Consider the following 18381-nt stretch of genomic DNA (forward strand, 5'->3'; position numbering starts at 1 on the left):
TTACTAATGCCTCAATTAGATTGGATTATTATAAAAAACAGGTTCATATTAATTTTCTGATGAAAATTTCCATCATTTAATTGAAACATCAATATAAAACAAATGCCCAACTGGCCATACTATCTCTGACTTCTTATGAGGGATCTTTATCAGAATGATATGTTTGACATCAGACAGTCAACATAGAAGAGCTGTTCTTCAGTCCACCCTTCTTGTGATATGAACTTTGAAGATTTTGTTAGTTCATCCTGCAGTCCTTCACTAGAAGCATTGGCCATGTCTAACACATCTTACAAGTGCCTTATGTGCTCTAAACTGCCTGCTCCTGACATCTTGGAGGCCCAGATGTCACATAAAGGACACTCATCCACTGAAGAAAGGTCATTGTCTTCCATAATATGGAGAATGCATAGGACATGGAGGTTATTATTAATGTAGAGGAGTTTTCCTAATTAATGCCATTTATCAAGACAATTGCTAGAAATCTCAGAGTATCCATGGTCTTATGTTTCATTTTAAAGTAGAACCTTAGTTTCATTGCTAGACTTCTATAAACACAAATTAAATTAGTAGGAGATGAAACCAATGTGTTGAACATCTGAATTTTCAATAAAAAATAGTAAAATAATCATGGTGAGCATGTCAGCAACAATTAATATGTCTTGATGGCATATGCTTATTGGATTAGGAAAGTGCATTAAAATATGCAGATCAATTTCGTATGCCAAAGAAGTAATGAAATCAGAAAAAAGTCATGAATGTCTAAATAATTTGAGAGATGAAAAATACTTAGACATTGAACGAGGTAAAACAAAACAAATCTTTAACAACTGCCACGGTACATATGCCAAAAGCTACAGAATTAAGAGTACTTTATATTTTGTACTGTACTTCTTTTGAAGTTTACAATCAGGGATTCTCTGATGTCCCAATATGTAGTTTGGTGATTTGCTAACCTTCAAAAAGTGAGCAAGGTATTGGTTGAATGACTTTGTGTTGAAAGTTAACAAACCTAGTTAAATCTGGAAGATTCTGGATATTGCAAGGAGACCGTTCTGCACTGCCTCAATTGGCTGTGAGGGTCATGTCCATATGCCATTCCTATGATCTCAAACTGACTATGTTTCCCCTTCTGTTGGTTTAACAATTATTCATATAGCATTTTCTTATATCACATACTTTAGAAGGATAAATCTGAAGGTTCAAAATCTGCTGTTCCATGCTTTTATTTAGAAGGTTAAGTGAGTGAACAGCAGGAAGAAATGAGGGTAGCCCACCTTTCTAACTACAGGCACACTTCCTACAGCCAAAATAAAATGTCCTCACCCAGCCTCCCTGCTTCCCTTGCTGAGAGACATCACAGGACATTTCCTTACTAAACCTTATGTCGGAACCTAGAGCAACTCCAATGCTACATTGATAACTGATTAACAGGTTCTAAAAATTATATCTGCAAGCTCTTTTCAAAGATTATCTCATGAAACAGTCTATCTTGTGTCATATGGACCACTTTGAGTTTTGCTGTCTCAGCAAGAAGCTGTGATTTATAGCAAGTCTGGGAGAAAGAGTCATCCTTAATTAGAGGCCCATCTGGCTGAGTTTGCTGTGCTTTTGGAAAACAACCAATGTTTGCTAAGCACATTTTAGACATACCTGATGAAGTTGACCCTGTCATTGGTGAGAGGGTCGAATATTTTGAAAATACTGGCAAATTCTGTTACCATCCTCTCCTCACTCACTACCCTCCAGTACCTGCCTTTGACCTTGTTCTCTGTGCTTAAAACACCCCCTACTCCAGCCAATCACAGAGAGTTCTCTTCTAATCCTTCCAGGTATAATTTAAGTGTCATTTTTTAAGAGACAAAAATACTCCTGATCTTGCTAAAAGCAACCAGTTCCCTTGTTTGTAATACCATTTTTATTCACTAGATACTACTTTATACACTCCAGTATTATCAGATTTTTCAGCATTTACCACTTATTTTTCACCAGTCCCTCAGATTTAGTTGTTTATTTGACACTCCAAGCACCCAGAAGGTGCACATGATAGGAGTTCCTTGTTTACTGAGTGACTCTGCATGCTGAAATTACTTCAAAGGACACAAATGTCCTTATCAAGTGATACAATGCAATATTGATTTACCAATCTGAAACAGTTCACATGTTTAAATAGAGGCTCTTGTAGTATGCTAGTCAACTTTTCATCACTGTGACCAAAATAGCTGACATAAAGAATTTAAAGGAGAAAAGATTTATTTTGGCTCAGGGTTTTAGAAGTTTAAGTCCATTGTTGACTACTCCATTGCTTTGGGCCCAAGGCATGGTGAAAGGGTGTAGTGATGGAAAGCTTCTAGCTCATGGTTGCCAGGAAGCTGGTGAAGTGGGTAGGGGAAGGAAAGGGACAAAATACAGTTCCCAAGGACACATCCGCAGGGACCCACTCCTTCAACTAGATTTTATGATCTACAGTTTCTAACTTCCCAACAGTTCAAGCAGATAATGAAATCATCACTGGATTAATCCACTGATAAGGTCAGTGCCCTCATGATTCAATCACTTCCCCAAAGACTTCTCTCTGTGCATTGTTCAATTGGGGACCAAACCTTCAATGTATGTACCTTTGGGGAACAGTTCAGATCTAAAACATGGCATGTCATTTCAGGGAACATAGCCGGGGGGGGGGGGGGGCAAGAAAGTATTGAATTAACGATTTAAATGGTTAAAGGAAATAGAAATGGAAATGTGTTTTCTGAGTTTCCTGAATCTCTGGTTTGGTGTTTAACAATGAAATTTGGAAGTTCTCAGCCATTATTGCTTCACTTGTATCTTCTCTTGCTTTGCCTTCTTTATGTCAGTATTCTGATTAAGGAGACGTTACACCTTTTAAAATGGTCCCACAGTTTTGGGGGATTCTGTTCTCTTTACTCATTATTATTATTATCCATATCTCTTTGCACTTCAGTTAGGGAAGTTTTTCTTGATCTCTCTTTAAGCTCACAGGTTCTTTCCCTGGTCATGTCAAGCCTAGTAGCGAGACTATCAAAGGAACCCTTGATTGCTTTTGCATAGTTTTTGATTGTAGTATTTTCAAACTTCTTTGAATTTCTATCTCTCTGCTTACATTGCCCATCTGTTTTTGTATGTAGTCCCTTTTTTTTTCTCCCTTTGGAACTGTGAACATATTCGTCAGAGTTATTTTAAATTCCCTGTCTGATCATTTTAACATCAACGTTGGAGTCTGATTTTGATGCTTCCTTTTCTCTGGAGGCTGCATTTTTATGGCTTTTTGGCACGACTTTCAATTTTCCTGTTGGAACTCATGCTATATCCTGCAATAGGAACTGAGATAAATATGACTTTGGCATGAGATTTGAAGTTACTCTGGCTGCAAGTTAGGTTGTGTTTAATATCTGCTGTAGCTGTAGGCGTCAGAGTCTTCCTATTTCTCTAGCATCCTTGATTTTGTCTCCATACTTAGCTCTCAGCTTTCCTAGCTATTCCTCTTTAGGGAGAATCTGCATCAAGTAGCTCTTTCATCTGTACTCCACTGTTATTATGTTGGAGACATGTCGGTGTGGTGGTAAGGTAGAGGAGAGGGGAAGCATTGTATAATCTTATAATTAAATATCAGATTCTAATGGGACTGTGTCCCTGAGCTGTGACCTTCAAAGAGTTTCTTAATCCTACCTGTCCCCACTTGAATGAGCCAGGAGACCTAGTGGGGGCTGGAGAGGGAGAGATGCCCTCCCATGGGTGTATAAGGTTTTAGTGAAGCTCTTTACTCTTAGAGAGTGGGAATTTGTTATGTAGGGGACCCTAAGCATTCTCTCTGGGATTACTACTCAGCTTTTCCCCACAGGGATTTGCCATGAGAAACTGGCAGTGTTCCTGGAAGTGAAACCCACAAAATGAGGGCCACCCTGAAGACTCTGGCCCCCAGGAGGTTTCTTATGCATGCTAATCCACCCTCAGCCTCCAGCAATTTCTCAACACGATTATTGTACTGTTCCTACCAAGTTATGGCTTCAGTAAGTTTTTTCAAGGAAATAGAATACTGACACACATAACAAGATGGGAGAACCTCACAGACATTTAGTGCAAGAAAGCCAGATACAGACACATTGGAGAGATACTTTATAGTTTTATTTCAAAATTCAAGAACTGGCAAGATTCATATGGGGTCAAAAGTGAGAATAATGGCTACATTGGTGGAGCGATACTAGGGTAGGTCCAGGAGCGGGTCTGGGAAAAGTTTCAAAAAAGAGAAGGTGTGCATGACATAAACTCAAAATATCCAGGAGAGCTAAGCATGTGTGGCAAAAGACAGAGTTGGGGAAAGATTTTAAAACAGTACCATGGACAGGATAAGTACTGTCATTCTGCTTCAAAGTCAGGAATTGTATGGGGCAAGATTAGGACTAACAAGACCTTGCTAGAAGAAGTGATGCTAATCAGTTTCAAGTGACCATTGTGTTCCTTGTATGTCAGGCACATTTTACAGATATTCCAGCTCCTCCAAAAGGTGAACATCGATGTCATCGCAGTTTAGTTTTAATTCGTGAAATATATATTATTTAACTTAACACTTTAAGTTAGATGAAGGAAAAACTGCACCTTGAGTTGAAATATGTACCATTGTATATGACTTTGGGTAACCTCTGATAGTACATGTCAGTCTTTTTCACCTCTGTCTCTCCTGTGCCTGGCACATGGTGACTTGGCACATAATAAGCAAGCAATAGCTTTTTTTTAAAAAATAAATCATCATGTAAATAAATGAACATAGACTGTGTTTTAAAAGTGAGTATGAATTTTCAAGCAGATAGAGTCAAAGTGCAATCTGGTCTTGATATATGCAAAAGGGTAGATGGTTAAGTGACTCTAAAACAGCACATGTTGAGGGACTTATCTTTTGGAGAGGATTGCAAGAGCTTAGCACTTGCAATATCGAGCAGAAGGGTATATGAAGCCAGAAAGGTAGGAGGGATAAAGACAATGAGGGAAAACAGATATCACCCTGAGGGGTTGGGACTTTTATCTTACTGGAATAGAACACAGGAGCAGTCAGAGAGGCTTAAGGAGAAGCTGATGGCTAGGTTTGCAGCTGGACCGAGTGTTCTGGTAGAACTGTGTTCAATGGAAGGAGAGATAAGAGAGATCATTGCTAATCTTTTTTTTCAAACATAACTTCCACCTTGGACCTTTTTGGGTCTCTCTAGTACACAGGATTAGAAATCTGCAGAGTTCTGAATCACTGGGGGTATAAATCATCAAGCCTTCCCCCTACTGTCAGGTAAAAACATTCAGTTGAGTATCACCTGTCTTACCCACTTAAGGTTGTTAGAATGAAATAATGAAAACAAATCCATGAACCAGATTCTTAATTTTCACTGAATCTCATTTATTATGGTATGAATCAAATACATTGTTCCCACACCTGAGCAACATCAAATAGCATTGTAAGTTAAATTTTTGTGTAAAGATGAATACAAGATAAAATGCAAAGGAAGCTTAGATTAGGCACAGTGAAAATAAGGAAAGCAGTCAGTCCTAGGAAAGAAGCAAAAGCCCATGGAGTTTGAATTCTTGTCCTGGATCTTCAGCATGATTCTTCATTGGAACGAGGACACTACAGGCCCCCTTGGGCAGAGCAAGATGGACGACAAGTGCTGATCACGTGGGGCAGATTCTGGCAGCCACTGCAGTGAGGCTGCAGAGGTCTGAGGCTGCTGGACACAACGTGTACCGTTTGAGGATTGTAGCCCAAACAACCCGTGGGTCGGTACCCGTAAGGGAGGAGATTCAGGGGCCGGCCACTGTTGGGCACACAGGTTAGGGGACGATAGCCACTGGACACACAGCCCGTGGGCTGGAATCCAGTGATCAGGGGAGTCGTTGGACGACAGTGGCTGGACACATAGCTCAGAGGCCTACAAGATACTGGGTGACAGGAGCTGGAGAGGAAGGAAGAGGTCGGAAGAAAGCTGGATCCTTGGCAGGGCCTGGGCACGTAGTAAGCAGTGGAAGAGCAGCCGGAGGTTTCGCAGCTGAGAGGCTGGCAGCTGTTGGGTTCACCGGAGGCCTCCTGGCAGTTGCCAGAGAACCAAGCCTGGTTTTGACAGGCACCAGGTAAGCAGAGGATGTCTCCACAGCCCACGTTTGTAGAGCAGAGGGCAACAGGGGCGTTGAGAGGAACATGGCAGGAGTTTCGGAGACATCCTGAGCTGTAGTTTGCAGAGCAGGAGTTGTGGCAAGACATGGTGAGGTTTGGAGAGCAGGCTGTGGTTGAAGGAAAGGAGCAAGAGTCAGTCTCCAGTTGCACTCTGAACCACACTTGGCTTGTCCCTTTATATATCCCTGGAGAGCAGAGGCTCTGTATACAGACTCTTCCTCCTGGTCCTATGAGTCTGCATCAGAGCTTTTTATGACAGCCCAGGAAGTGGGGCTCCCACTTCCCATAAAACTGGATGTTCCTGCCAAGCCTTCCATTGATTAAGTATATCTATAAACCGGTGTCACTGAATTTTAATAGGATCCCTCTTTAAATTTTCCAACCAAAACAGACACTTTTGAAGGTTATGACCTTATTCCAGTAATAATCAACTCAACAGTGCACAAACATTTTTAGAATTCCTCCCTTGAAATTGTCTTTAAAAGTTGTGACAAACTTCTTTGAAAATCGGCAAATTAGGACTTGGAAGAGAAATTGTATTCTTTTTAGAAATTGCCAGAAGTAACTTGAAACCAAGACTTCCAAAGGTGAAAATCTTATATCCTATGTGACAGAGTTTAGACTAACAAAATGTTCAATGTGTTTTGTAGCCTTTCAAAATCCTAATAAAATTTACTTCTTGTCAAAATATCTTTATTCAGAAAATCTGCTCATTTATTCACTTCTAGGAATAAAGGAGTCAAATCAAAAGCTAGGTTTTTATCTAAGGGAATCTTACACACAGGAAGCAAAGTTGAGTTCAGTTAAAATTATGGATTCCATTGTGACATAAGCAAATAAGTAAAACCCCTGAAAGAAAGTGGACAAAACAGCATTTTTCATGATTATTATAGGACTAGGTATTACCTGGCTATTCATACTATGACCTAAAACTTATCATTCTTAGTTTTAAAAATAGTGTATACTGATATGACATGGGTATGTTTTGTTTCTTGCATTGGTCCTGATATCAATTTCTAAAAGGAGTTTCTAAATATCATTATTTAGCATTGGCTTCAGAATAAATATATAGTTTTTCTAAATTTGAGGACTTTGGAGGCTATGTGGGAGTATATATTTCTGTAAAAAGTGTCTAAATATTTAAAAATGTATAAATGTGGTTTGTATCAAGTGTACCTACTCTATTTTTTAAATATTGACATGTCCAGCAGCAACACTGGTTATTTTAATGGGAATTTATCTTCAAATCTAAATTCCAATTTCTTTTGGCTAAAACTTCAATTTAAATCACACTTTTCTCTATTATAATGTTCAAAAGACACAGTCATACTTATCAAGCCTCCCTCTGTCCAGGAGAATAGAACATTTGAAATACAAGTTTGGTTTCTCTCTGGGGCAATACAGGTCTATTTTACTACCAGGGTTAGAAATATGAAAACAAAGCAATACACTCTATGAGATCCTGCAGTATCCTGTTGAAGTTCTCCCTGAATTTTAGGTCGGAGGCCATTAATTTTTGATGATTTGTATGGGATGTGAAGGATCCCCACTCATCCCAATACCTTAGGGCCCCATCACATGATTCTTGGACATGGCTGCTAGAGTCTTCTTGAGAAATCCTGGATGCATCAGCTGAATGGCGTCAGTAATAGGTACAGCCATATTTAGCTGAATGCTTATCAACTTTATGTTTTGATGCTCTTTATGTCTGCTCTTCTCTCATATAAGCAGGAGTCAAACATATGTATCATTAGCACATCAGTGTCAATAGATGCATGTATAAGAACTTTATAAGTTCTACATCTACATGAATGCTTTTTCCTGAAAGGAAGGAGTATGGAGAAAGGGGAAACACACTCATTAGTACTTCCCCTGTAATACATCTTTCAGTATCCACATGAGCAGTGTCAATTTATCCTTATAATTCTTGGAGGCAAATTTTCCTATTTCAAGTACTCATAAAAAAACTTGAGAATTAGAAAGTTACATTAATAAATATGAAGATAAGCATTAAAACAAAGGCTTCTTATCTCCCCAAATACTTTTCTCCCACTATCCAATATGGGCACTACATAGAGATGTATTGACACCTTCATTTACTGAGTTCGTGAACCTGGGAATTTTTATGGTTGTTCTGATCCCTAGTTCCTATTACTGTCATTTTACATATGCATAACACACACACACACACACACACACACACACACACAATACCTAAAATTTTTCAGAAAATGGAATTTCCTGAACGAATCCTCAGAGCATTCAAAAAATAAAGGTATGTTATTAAACAACGATTTTCCGGTCATTCATTCAGAAAACACTTACTGAGTATCATGTGAAATATCATGATAGAACCTGGCAATGATAACAAGACAAAACTATTTTCTTCTCTCAGACACATTCTGTCTTGTATGTGTGCTAATACGGTTCAAAATCTGTTCAGTGGTGACAAGTTCTATAAGTTATGTACAGAGAAGGGCAAATGTAGCTTAATGATGTAAGGTGAAAGGTGGTGTTTGTTATTAATTTTGAATGATGGAAGGTAATAGCAGGGATTTGGGGAAGAGAGAGAGATTTTAGTCTGTGGAAAAGATAGAAAAGCAAAAAAATGACCACACAGTGTTTTCCATGGAGGGTTCTTAGTGGCAAGTTGTAGTAACTAAAAGTAAAGTAGACCCACTTGCCAAATTTCACTGGGTCATCAGGGAGACAGGGTGTTGTTTTAAAGGCACTGTGGTCCAGTCGCTGATTTCAAGGAGTATCAAGAATAAGTTGCAGCATAGATTGGAAAGTGGGAAATGTTATTATAATGCTTTTCTTCTTCAGCCTTCTAAAATTATGTCTTTTGATCCATTTTCTCTTTTTTATGACTGTTATTCAAATGGAGTTTGGTACCCCTTGGGTAAATTTCTTACTGACATCTTTGATTTCTGTCCTTATTGTCTTCTATTTTGCCTGAACGCTATATTTAGAATATAGGCCTAGAGTTAATTTCATCATGTGACTCTCTTACCCAAGACATTGATGACTTCCCTTAGTCCACAGGGAATTGTCCACTTTCTTGACCACCCTCCTCTGCGTGGCTCACCTGTTCACGTCTCACATTGCACCCTCTTTTTGGCATATCATCTACTTGCTTATGTTACTCTCCCTGTCCTCAGAAATAATTTCAATCTTTTTATCAATTGTTCAGATCTCAAGAAAACCAGCTCTTTTTAAAAAATACTTCCTAACCCTTTCCCACCAACCTAACTCTCTCAAGTCTTTAACTATGTATAATTACCACTGCTTAATTCTCCCTCACAAACAAGAGTGTGCATGCTCTTTCTTTCTCTCTCTCACACACACACACATTTGCCTTGTATGCAGTATGTATCTTATTTTCCAATTGTATTACAGAACTCTTTTTAGAAGCTAGCTACTAAGTGCTTGTTATCCTCATTATAAACCAGTCAGTAGCCTCCATACTCCAGGTTTATTAGTGAATTGAATTCTAACCCAAGCCCTGTCTGAGTAGGTGTGATCATTATTGTTGATATATTTGAGGAAACTTAGTCTTTCATTAGTAAATATTTGCCAACCAACATCATAGAAATCTCACAATAAGCCTTGATTTTATTTATCAAATAAAAATTAACTTTTATATTGTCAATAATCTCTTTAATAAACTTTTCTGACCATCTTTCTCTTTTTACCAGGCAAAACCAACTTCCAAGGCATATGAAAGAACAGGAGGATAGAAGGAAGTGCGGGGCACTTCAAATCCTTTATCAAGTTTTGCTCCCACCTAGTGTAATATATCTGATTAATAGGCGCCTTAGCTTGGATTAGCGAAGACAGTTGATTGAGCGGAGTCAAGTTTGTTGTACTTTACAACTTAATAAAGTGACATAAGTGTAGCACCCTCTAGGGGTTGGAAGTCATGTGTGAAATCTCTGAATCATCTATCCATTCAAGGATTTCACTGATTTCCTATCAGCAATGCAGACTTCTGGGTAGATGAGGTTTTCAGGCAGCAATTCACTGATGAATGCATTTTTTTTTTTTTTTTTACTGTCTTGTAGCATTATTGAGTGTGGAAGCTGCAGTCTATACATGACTTGAACAACATTTCCCATTCATTCCATGTCATTCCCATTTCCTCAATGCTCAAAACCTTTTTCCAGATGATGCTAATTAACAGGATGTTAATTAACACATCCTTTCATACCTGTATCAAAGAGAGTAAAGTTGGAGGAATCCTTCTTACTGTTCATAGCTGAGTACTTGAATTGTGGTCCTTTCAACTTTGAAAGGTCTTTTAAAATTTCTTTCTTTTATCCATATGTTTATATTTTAAATGTTGCTTTTATTAATTTTCCTCAGTTTTTTTAGACAAAACTGTCAAATAAAAATGGTTTATGTTTAAGGTGTAGGCTGTGATGTTTTGATATATATATACATGGTGAAACGATTACTACATCAAACTAATTAACATTTTCATCACCTCACATAGTTACCATGTGTTTCTTTTTTGATGAGAACACTTAATATCTATTGTCTTAGCAAATCTGAAATATCTACAGCAATATTAACTACCGGCACCATGCCATATGTAAGATCTCCAAAACTTATTAGTCCTGAAAAAGTGCAACTCTTAAGTTTTGGATGGTATGTCCCTACTCCTCTCATGCACTGGCCTCTGGTCACTGCATTCGAGTCTTACATTTTTAGATTTCACCTACAAATGATATTTTGGAGTATTTGTCCATGTATGTGACTGGCTTGTTTCCCTGAATGTAACATCCCTCGTGTTCTTCTGCATTCATTTGTCACAAGTGGCAATGATTTCCTTCCTATTATAAATTTTTATTAAAAATTTTATTTGTTCTAATTAGTTGTACATGAAAGTAGAATGCATTTATATATTTTGATAGATCATACATAAATGGAGTGTAATTTTTCATTTTTCTGATAGTACATATTACATGATCACATCAGTCATGTGTCATGCATGTACATGAGGTCATAATGTCTGTTTCACTCTACTATCCTTCCTTTTCCCACACCCTTCCCCTCCTTTCATTCCCCTCTACGTAAAATAAAGTAACTCTATTTTTCCCTATCCCACTCCTTATGTTTTCTTTGATATGCAGAAACTAATCCTTCCTTTTTTTAAGGCTGAATTAAATGCTAGTATAGATACTTTTTCAAGTTACTGATTTTATTTTCTTCAGTTTTATACCCAAAAGTGAGATCTGTGAACCATATGATAGTCCTCTTTTTAATTTTTAAAGATATTTCTAGAAAGTTTTCCATAAAGTCTATGCAATGCACCCTTTTATCAACAGTGCTCCACATGCTCACCAGGTCTTACCTTATTTGTTTGGTAATAGCCATACAAGCAGCTGTGAGGCAATATCTCATCTTGGTCTTTATTTGCATTTCCATGATAACAGTAATGCTGAAGATACCCTTTCATATACCTGTTGGATATTTGTTTGTCTTCTTTGGAACGATTCCTATTCAGATCCTTTGCTCATTTTTAAATTGGGCTGTTTAAATTTTATTTGTTGTTTTTTGCTTTTGAGTCATATGCATTGCTAAATATTTTGAATAACCCCTTATTAAATTTATGATTTACAAATATTTTCTTACATTCCATAGGTTGCTTGTTTATTCTGTTGATTGTTTTCTTTGATTTGCAAAGCTTTTAATCTTGATGCAATCCACTAGTCTATTATTGCTTCAGTTATATTTGGGTTTTGGCTATCATTTCCTAAGACCAATGTCAATAAGTTATTCCCTATTTTCTTCCCATAGTTTTACAACTTTTGATTTTATATCTTTAATCCATTTTGAGTTCACTTTTACAAACGGAGTAAGATATATGTTCAACTGAATTCTTCTGTATGTGGTTAATGCCATTTTCCCCAAAACCATTTATTAGAAAGACTAACCTTTCCTCATTATATTTTCATGGCAACACTGTCAAAAATCAGTTGACTGTGAATGTGTATATTTATTTATGGGCACTCCATTATGTTCCCTTGGTCTATGTGTTTATTTTCATGCAAGTACCATATTTTGATGTCTGTACTTTGTAACATGTTTCAAAACAGTGTCCTTCTAGCTTTGCTTTGCTTTTCTTTCTCCAGATTGATTTGCCTATTTGAGTTTTTTGTGATTGCATATGAATTTCAAGAATTTTCTTTTGTTGTGAATATGCAATTTAGAATTTTGTTAGAGATTGTGTTGAATATGTAGGTAATTGTGGGTGGTTAACAGCAAGTTATCAATATTAATTCTTTGAATCCATAAGTATATAATATCTTTGTACCATCTTTTGTTTTAAATCTCCTTCATAAATGTTTTCTAATGTTTTGTGTACACATCATTCACTTCCTTAGTTATTTTATTCTTTTTTATTCTACTATAATCAGGACTTTATTAATTTCTTTATTTTTAAATATGTATTTTTTAGATGTTGATAGGCCTTTATTTTATTCATTTATTTATATGTGGTGCTGAGAATCAAACCCAGTGCCTCACAAATGCTAGGCAAGCATTCTACCACTGAGCCACAACCACAGCTCACTATTAATTTCTTTTTAACATAGATTGTTTTTAGTGTATATTTGAATGTTGATTTTGTATCCTGCGACTATGCTGAACTTATGTATCATTTGTAACAATTGCCCTTCCTTCCTTTCTTTCTTTCTTTCTTTCTTTCTTTCTTTCTTTCTTTCTTTCTTTCTTTCTTTCTTTCTTTCTTCCTTTCTTTCTTCTGGTAGAGTCCTTAAGGTTTTCTTCTTAGTATCATGCTATATGCAAAACAGAAACAATTTTACCTCTTTCTAATTTGTATGTGTATGTTTATTTTTCTTTTTTCTTTTTTTTCCAGTAATATCCCTGACTAGTTCTGTGGTGAATGGAGGTGGCAAGAATGGACATAATTGTCTTGTTCCTGATCGTTGAGGAAGATATTTGAGTTTTTCATCACTGTGTATTAGCTGTGGATTTGTCATATGCGGTCTTTATTACATCAAGGTACATTCCTTCTATACTTAATCTGTTGAGAGTTTGTATTGTGGAAGTGTGTTGACTTTTGTCAAACTCTCACTCTGCATCTCTCACAATGATATAGTATTTTAACCTTTATTCAGTTGATGTGATATATCAGGCTTATCAATATGCACGTCTTCTTGCATGTTGCATGATTCATTTAATGTTCTGTTGAATTGGTTTGTTAGTGTTTTGTTGAGGATTTTTGTACATATGTTCATCCAGGATATTGGCCTGCAGTTTTTGTACAATGTTCATACCTGACTTGAGTGTCAGGGTACTGGCTTTATAAAATACAGTTGGAAATGTTAAAAAACAAAAACAAAAACAAAAAAAAACCTTGTTACTTCTGTTGGTCTTTTATACCTTTATTATTCTATATTTGAGTTATTTCTGTTATAATCTTTATTATTCCTTTATTCTTCTGACTTCAAGCTTCTTTTTCTTCTTTTTCTAATTCCTTTAGAGCTTACATTGCTTTAGTTGACATATTTATTTTTCGTTACATAAGTATTTATTGCTCTAAAATTCTTAAGCACTTTTAGTGCATCCCATAAGTTTCATTATGCTGTAATTTCATTTTTATTCATCTCAAGATTTTTTTTCTCTTTTTATTTCTTCTTTGACCCATTGCTTCTTCAGGAAGACTTGTTTCTTTTTCACTTGTTTGAAAAATTTTCAGTTTTCACCTTGATTTTGATTCCTAATTGAATACTATTGTGGTTGGGAAAGATACATGATATGATTTCAATCTTCTTAAATTTGTTAGCACTTGTTTTGTGAGCTAACCTATGATCTATGCTAGAGAATGCTCTATGAGAACTTGATTCCTTTGGCTATGTAATCAGAAGTGGAATTGGTGGATCATAGGGTAATTCTGTTGTATTTTCTTAGGAGTCTCCAAATATTTTCCAAATTGACTATGGGAATATACATTCCTATCAGCAGAATACAGGGAATCTCTTTGCTCTGAATCCTCACCAACACATGCTATCATTGTGGTTGTTAATAATAGCATCCTAACAGGTGTGAAGTCATATTTCATTGTTGTTTAATTAAAACTTCCCTGATGACTAGAAATGTTGTACATTTTCAAAATATATTTGTTAACCATCTACATCTCTTTGAGACATGCCTCTTCAGATCCTTTGGTCATATTTTGATAATTTATTCCTGTTGAATATTTGGGTTTCACATATTTTGGATATTAGCCCCTTATCAGATGTATGGTCTGCACATATTTTCATCCAATCTGTAGATTGTCTCCTTACTATACTAATTGCTTCTGATACTATAAAGAACTTTCAAAGAGATATCTTCACTCCAGTGTTTGTTTCTCAATTAAGCAACCTAACTCCACATCAGTAGATGAATGGATAAAGAAAATGTGGCATATAAACACAATGGAATAATACACACTCTTTCAAAAGACAAGAATTCTGTCATTTACAACATGGGTGGAATCAGATTATATTATGCTAAGTGAGAGAAGCCAGGCACAGAAACTAATCCTGAATGATTTCACTTATATGTTGAACCTATACAAGTCAATCCCATTGAAAGAGCACATATATCATTACCAGAACCTAGGAATGAGGGAATGGTTTGGGAAAGAGATGCTATTCATCAGAGTAAGAAGTTTCAGTTAGACTGAAGAAATAAGCTTTAATGATCTATTGCATTTCATAATGACAATTAATTATTAATTAATGACAATACATTGTATAGTTCAAATTTATTAAAATAATAAAATTTTAGCTGGGTACAGTTTGCATGCCTATAATCCCAGCAACTTGGATGTCTAGGGCAAGAGGATCACAAATTCCTGTGACTTAGTGAGACCCTATTTCAAAATAAAAATAAAAAGGATTGGGATGTGATGACTTAGCGTTAGCATGACCCTGGGTTCAAATCCTAGTACTGAAAGACAGACAGACAAACAACAAAATATATTTTTGATGTCTTCACCACACAAAAACCTAACAGATTCATGTGGTTATGAATATGTCAATTAGCTTAATTAAATATTTATACAATGTATACATGGTTACAAACATTACATTTATCCCATAAATTTACATAATTAGTTGTTGATAAGAATAATTGATAAAAAAGAAATTTAACCTAAATTTTACATCTTGTAGAAAAAGTCCTTCAGAACGGGTCAGAAATTTACATGCTAAATGTAATAATCCAAACTTCCTGCTGCCTTCATACCCCAACTTCTTTACTCTTAAAGAACTATATTTTTAACTTCTGTTTAATCAATCTATCATATTCCTTGAGGGAATGGAGTAAGGTGGTTTGGAGGAAGCCATGCTATCACAGCAGCTCCACAAGAGTGAATCACAACAGCAATTCGGCATCGACAAATTGAGTCTCTGCAGCTGAGCAGAGTAAAGAACTCACAGACGAAATGAGCTCTGGGATTAGAAATCTGGCAGACGTGTTCTGGGTTAGCTGAGACCAACTATGTTGAAGACAAATCTGGTGAGTTCTGAGTCATCTCTTCTAAGTCTAGAAAGGGTTGGAGGGAGAGAGCATGGTTCATTCCACTCTTCTCAGTCAACACCTGGTTTACAACTCCCAGAAAGAGTGGCACCAGAGCTGGCCAGCCAATAAGGGAGTGGAAACTTCAGGAGGGCTCTGCATCTGGACTCCCAACTTGTGTTGGTCAGAGCCAAGCAGAAACAAATGGCACAATAGCTGAAACACCAGAAATAAAACAACCTACTTCAAAAATCAGACCAACCTTACATTTAGCATGTAAAAAGAGGACTGATGAAGAAAATTGTTATTGAGTTTTTATTTTCATTTTTTAGAATTTATTAATATAAGGCATTGTTCTGAAGGGGCTATGATCATTAGGAACGAGTATCTCCTCTCAATGTGGTTTTAGAGAATGTACGTAGCAGTTTAAATTGAGTGAAAATACTGACACCAAAACATTCACCCAAACCAGAAAATACGATGAAGAGAAGGCAAGTTACTAAAAACTTTCTCATATAACAGTAGAAGAAAGAATCGTCTCAGAAGATGTGTAGAAATACTAATAATGTAAAAAAAAAAACGGCAAAGATGCCATCCCAAATACTACACAACACCATTGACCCCATGAACACACAGTAGAGGAAATGTCAGAAAAAGGATTTAGTAGGCTGACAATCAAAATGTTCAACAAACCAAGAGAAGATCTAAGGAATGAACTGAGAGTGAGTATGCAAGAAGTTAAAGAACATTCCAATAAATAGAGTTATTCTAGAAGAGAATGAAATACTTTAGAAATTAAGTTAAAAATTCAGTTGAAAGCATCACCAATACTTTAGGATGCCACCCATACATTGCTGGTGGGAGAGCAAATCGATGCAACCATTAGGGAAAGCAGTACGGAAGTTCCTCAGAAAACTTGGAATGGAACCACCATTTGACCCAGCTATCCCACTCCTTGGTTTATACTCAGAGAACTTAATATCAACATACTACAGTGACACAGCCACATCTATGTTTATAGCAGCTCAACTAAATTAGCTGAACTATTGAGCCAACCTAGATGTCCTTCAACAGATGAATGGATAAGGAAAATATATGATGGAATATTACTCAGCTTTAAAGAAGAATGAAAGTATGGCATTTTCTGGTAAATGTATGGAGTTGGAGAATGTCATGCTAAGCAAAATAAACCAAACCTCAAAAGCCAAAAGCTAAACGTTTTCTCATATATGTGGATACTAATCCATAACAAGGGGTGGGGCACCCTAGGGAAGAATAGAGTTACTTTATATTAGGTAGAGGGAAGTAAAAGGAGTGGAGGAAAGTAAAATGGGTGTGGGAAGGATGGTAGAGTGAAGCAAACATTATCACCTCATGTACATACATGACTGCATGATTGATATGATCCTATAATATGTACAATCAGAAAAATGAGAAATTATAATTTATTTATGTAAGCTTTATCAAAATGCATAATAAATGCATTCTACTGTCATGTATAATTAGAACAAATTTTGTAATTAAAAAACAAAAAATACTAAAAAAAATCTTTCTTGGTAATGCTGAATGCAAGTAGTCTAAACTCTCAAATCAAAAGTCACATACTGACAGCATCAAATAAAAACCAAGACTCAACTATATGTTGTTTACAAAAGAAGTACTTTATACACAAAGACACCCACAGCCTTAGGTTGAAAGTATAAAAAAAGATATACTATGTAAATGTAATCCAAAAGCAAGCAAGGGTAGATACTATCATATCTGACAAAATACACTTCAAGCCAAAATTAATCAGAAGAGACTAAAATGGTCACTTCATTCTGGTTAAAGGAATAATCCGACAGTAAAATGTATTGATTGCAAATATTTTTGCCTCTGACATTGGTGAACATATGTACATAAGATAAGCCCTACTCAATATAAATAAAAGGACCCCAATGCACATTGGGTGATTTCAACACAATTTTCTCACCAATAGGTCAGTCAGGAATAAACTAATTAAAAAGTATTCAGAAGAAAAATTCATCATTAATCAAATAGATCTAACAGACATTTGTAGACTATTCCATCCATCAACAACTGAGTTCACTTTCTTCTCAGTGTCACATGAACCTTTTCTAAAGTATGCCATATTTTAGAACACAGAGCAGATCTTAGCAAATACAATAAAATAGAGATAATTCCTTGCATCCTATTGAATTGTAATTGAATGAAATTTAAAATCAACAACAGGACAAAAACATAAATAATTTTAATAACTAAAGATTAGATAATACACTTTGAATGAGGAACATCATAGAAGAAGTTAGGGGAGAAACTAAAAAAAATTCTAGAACCAAATGAGAATATGGAAATAGCATATCAAATCTCTGGGATAGTAAGATATTAGTTCTAAGAGGAACATTTATAGCATTCAGTGGCTCCCTTAATAGAATAGTAAGATTCCAATATATAATCGAATATTATATCTCAAGTCTCTAGAAAAGGAACAATAAACTCATTCCAAAATCAGTAGAAGATAGGAAATAATTAAGATCCGAGATTAAATTAATGAAATTGAGAACAACAACAGCAACAACAAAAATACAAAGGATCTTTGCAACAAAGGGATGGTTTTTGCAAAGATAAACAAAATTGATAAACATTTTGCTAAACTAACCAAAAGTAAGAATGAA

General features: G+C 36.0%; 1 protein-coding gene across 1 annotated transcript; it reads right to left on the reverse strand.

Annotated features, from left to right (window-relative positions):
• Nucleotides 1-5629: 5629 nt before the first annotated feature.
• Nucleotides 5630-6274, reverse strand: LOC124993749 (keratin-associated protein 26-1-like). Its single transcript, XM_047565525.1, has one exon. The coding sequence runs from the start codon at nt 6257-6259 to the stop codon at nt 5630-5632; it is 630 nt and encodes a 209-aa protein (XP_047421481.1). The 5' UTR covers nt 6260-6274.
• Nucleotides 6275-18381: the final 12107 nt, after the last annotated feature.

The sequence above is a fragment of the Sciurus carolinensis genome, chromosome 9 (assembly GCF_902686445.1).
Source record: "Sciurus carolinensis chromosome 9, mSciCar1.2, whole genome shotgun sequence".
Lineage (NCBI taxonomy): Eukaryota > Metazoa > Chordata > Mammalia > Rodentia > Sciuridae > Sciurus > Sciurus carolinensis.

What these genes read in the sequence shown, in the direction of transcription:
- LOC124993749 (XM_047565525.1), bottom strand. Translation starts at nt 6,259, where the DNA reads ATGTCTTGCCACAACTCCTGCTCTGCAAACTACAGCTCAGGATGTCTC.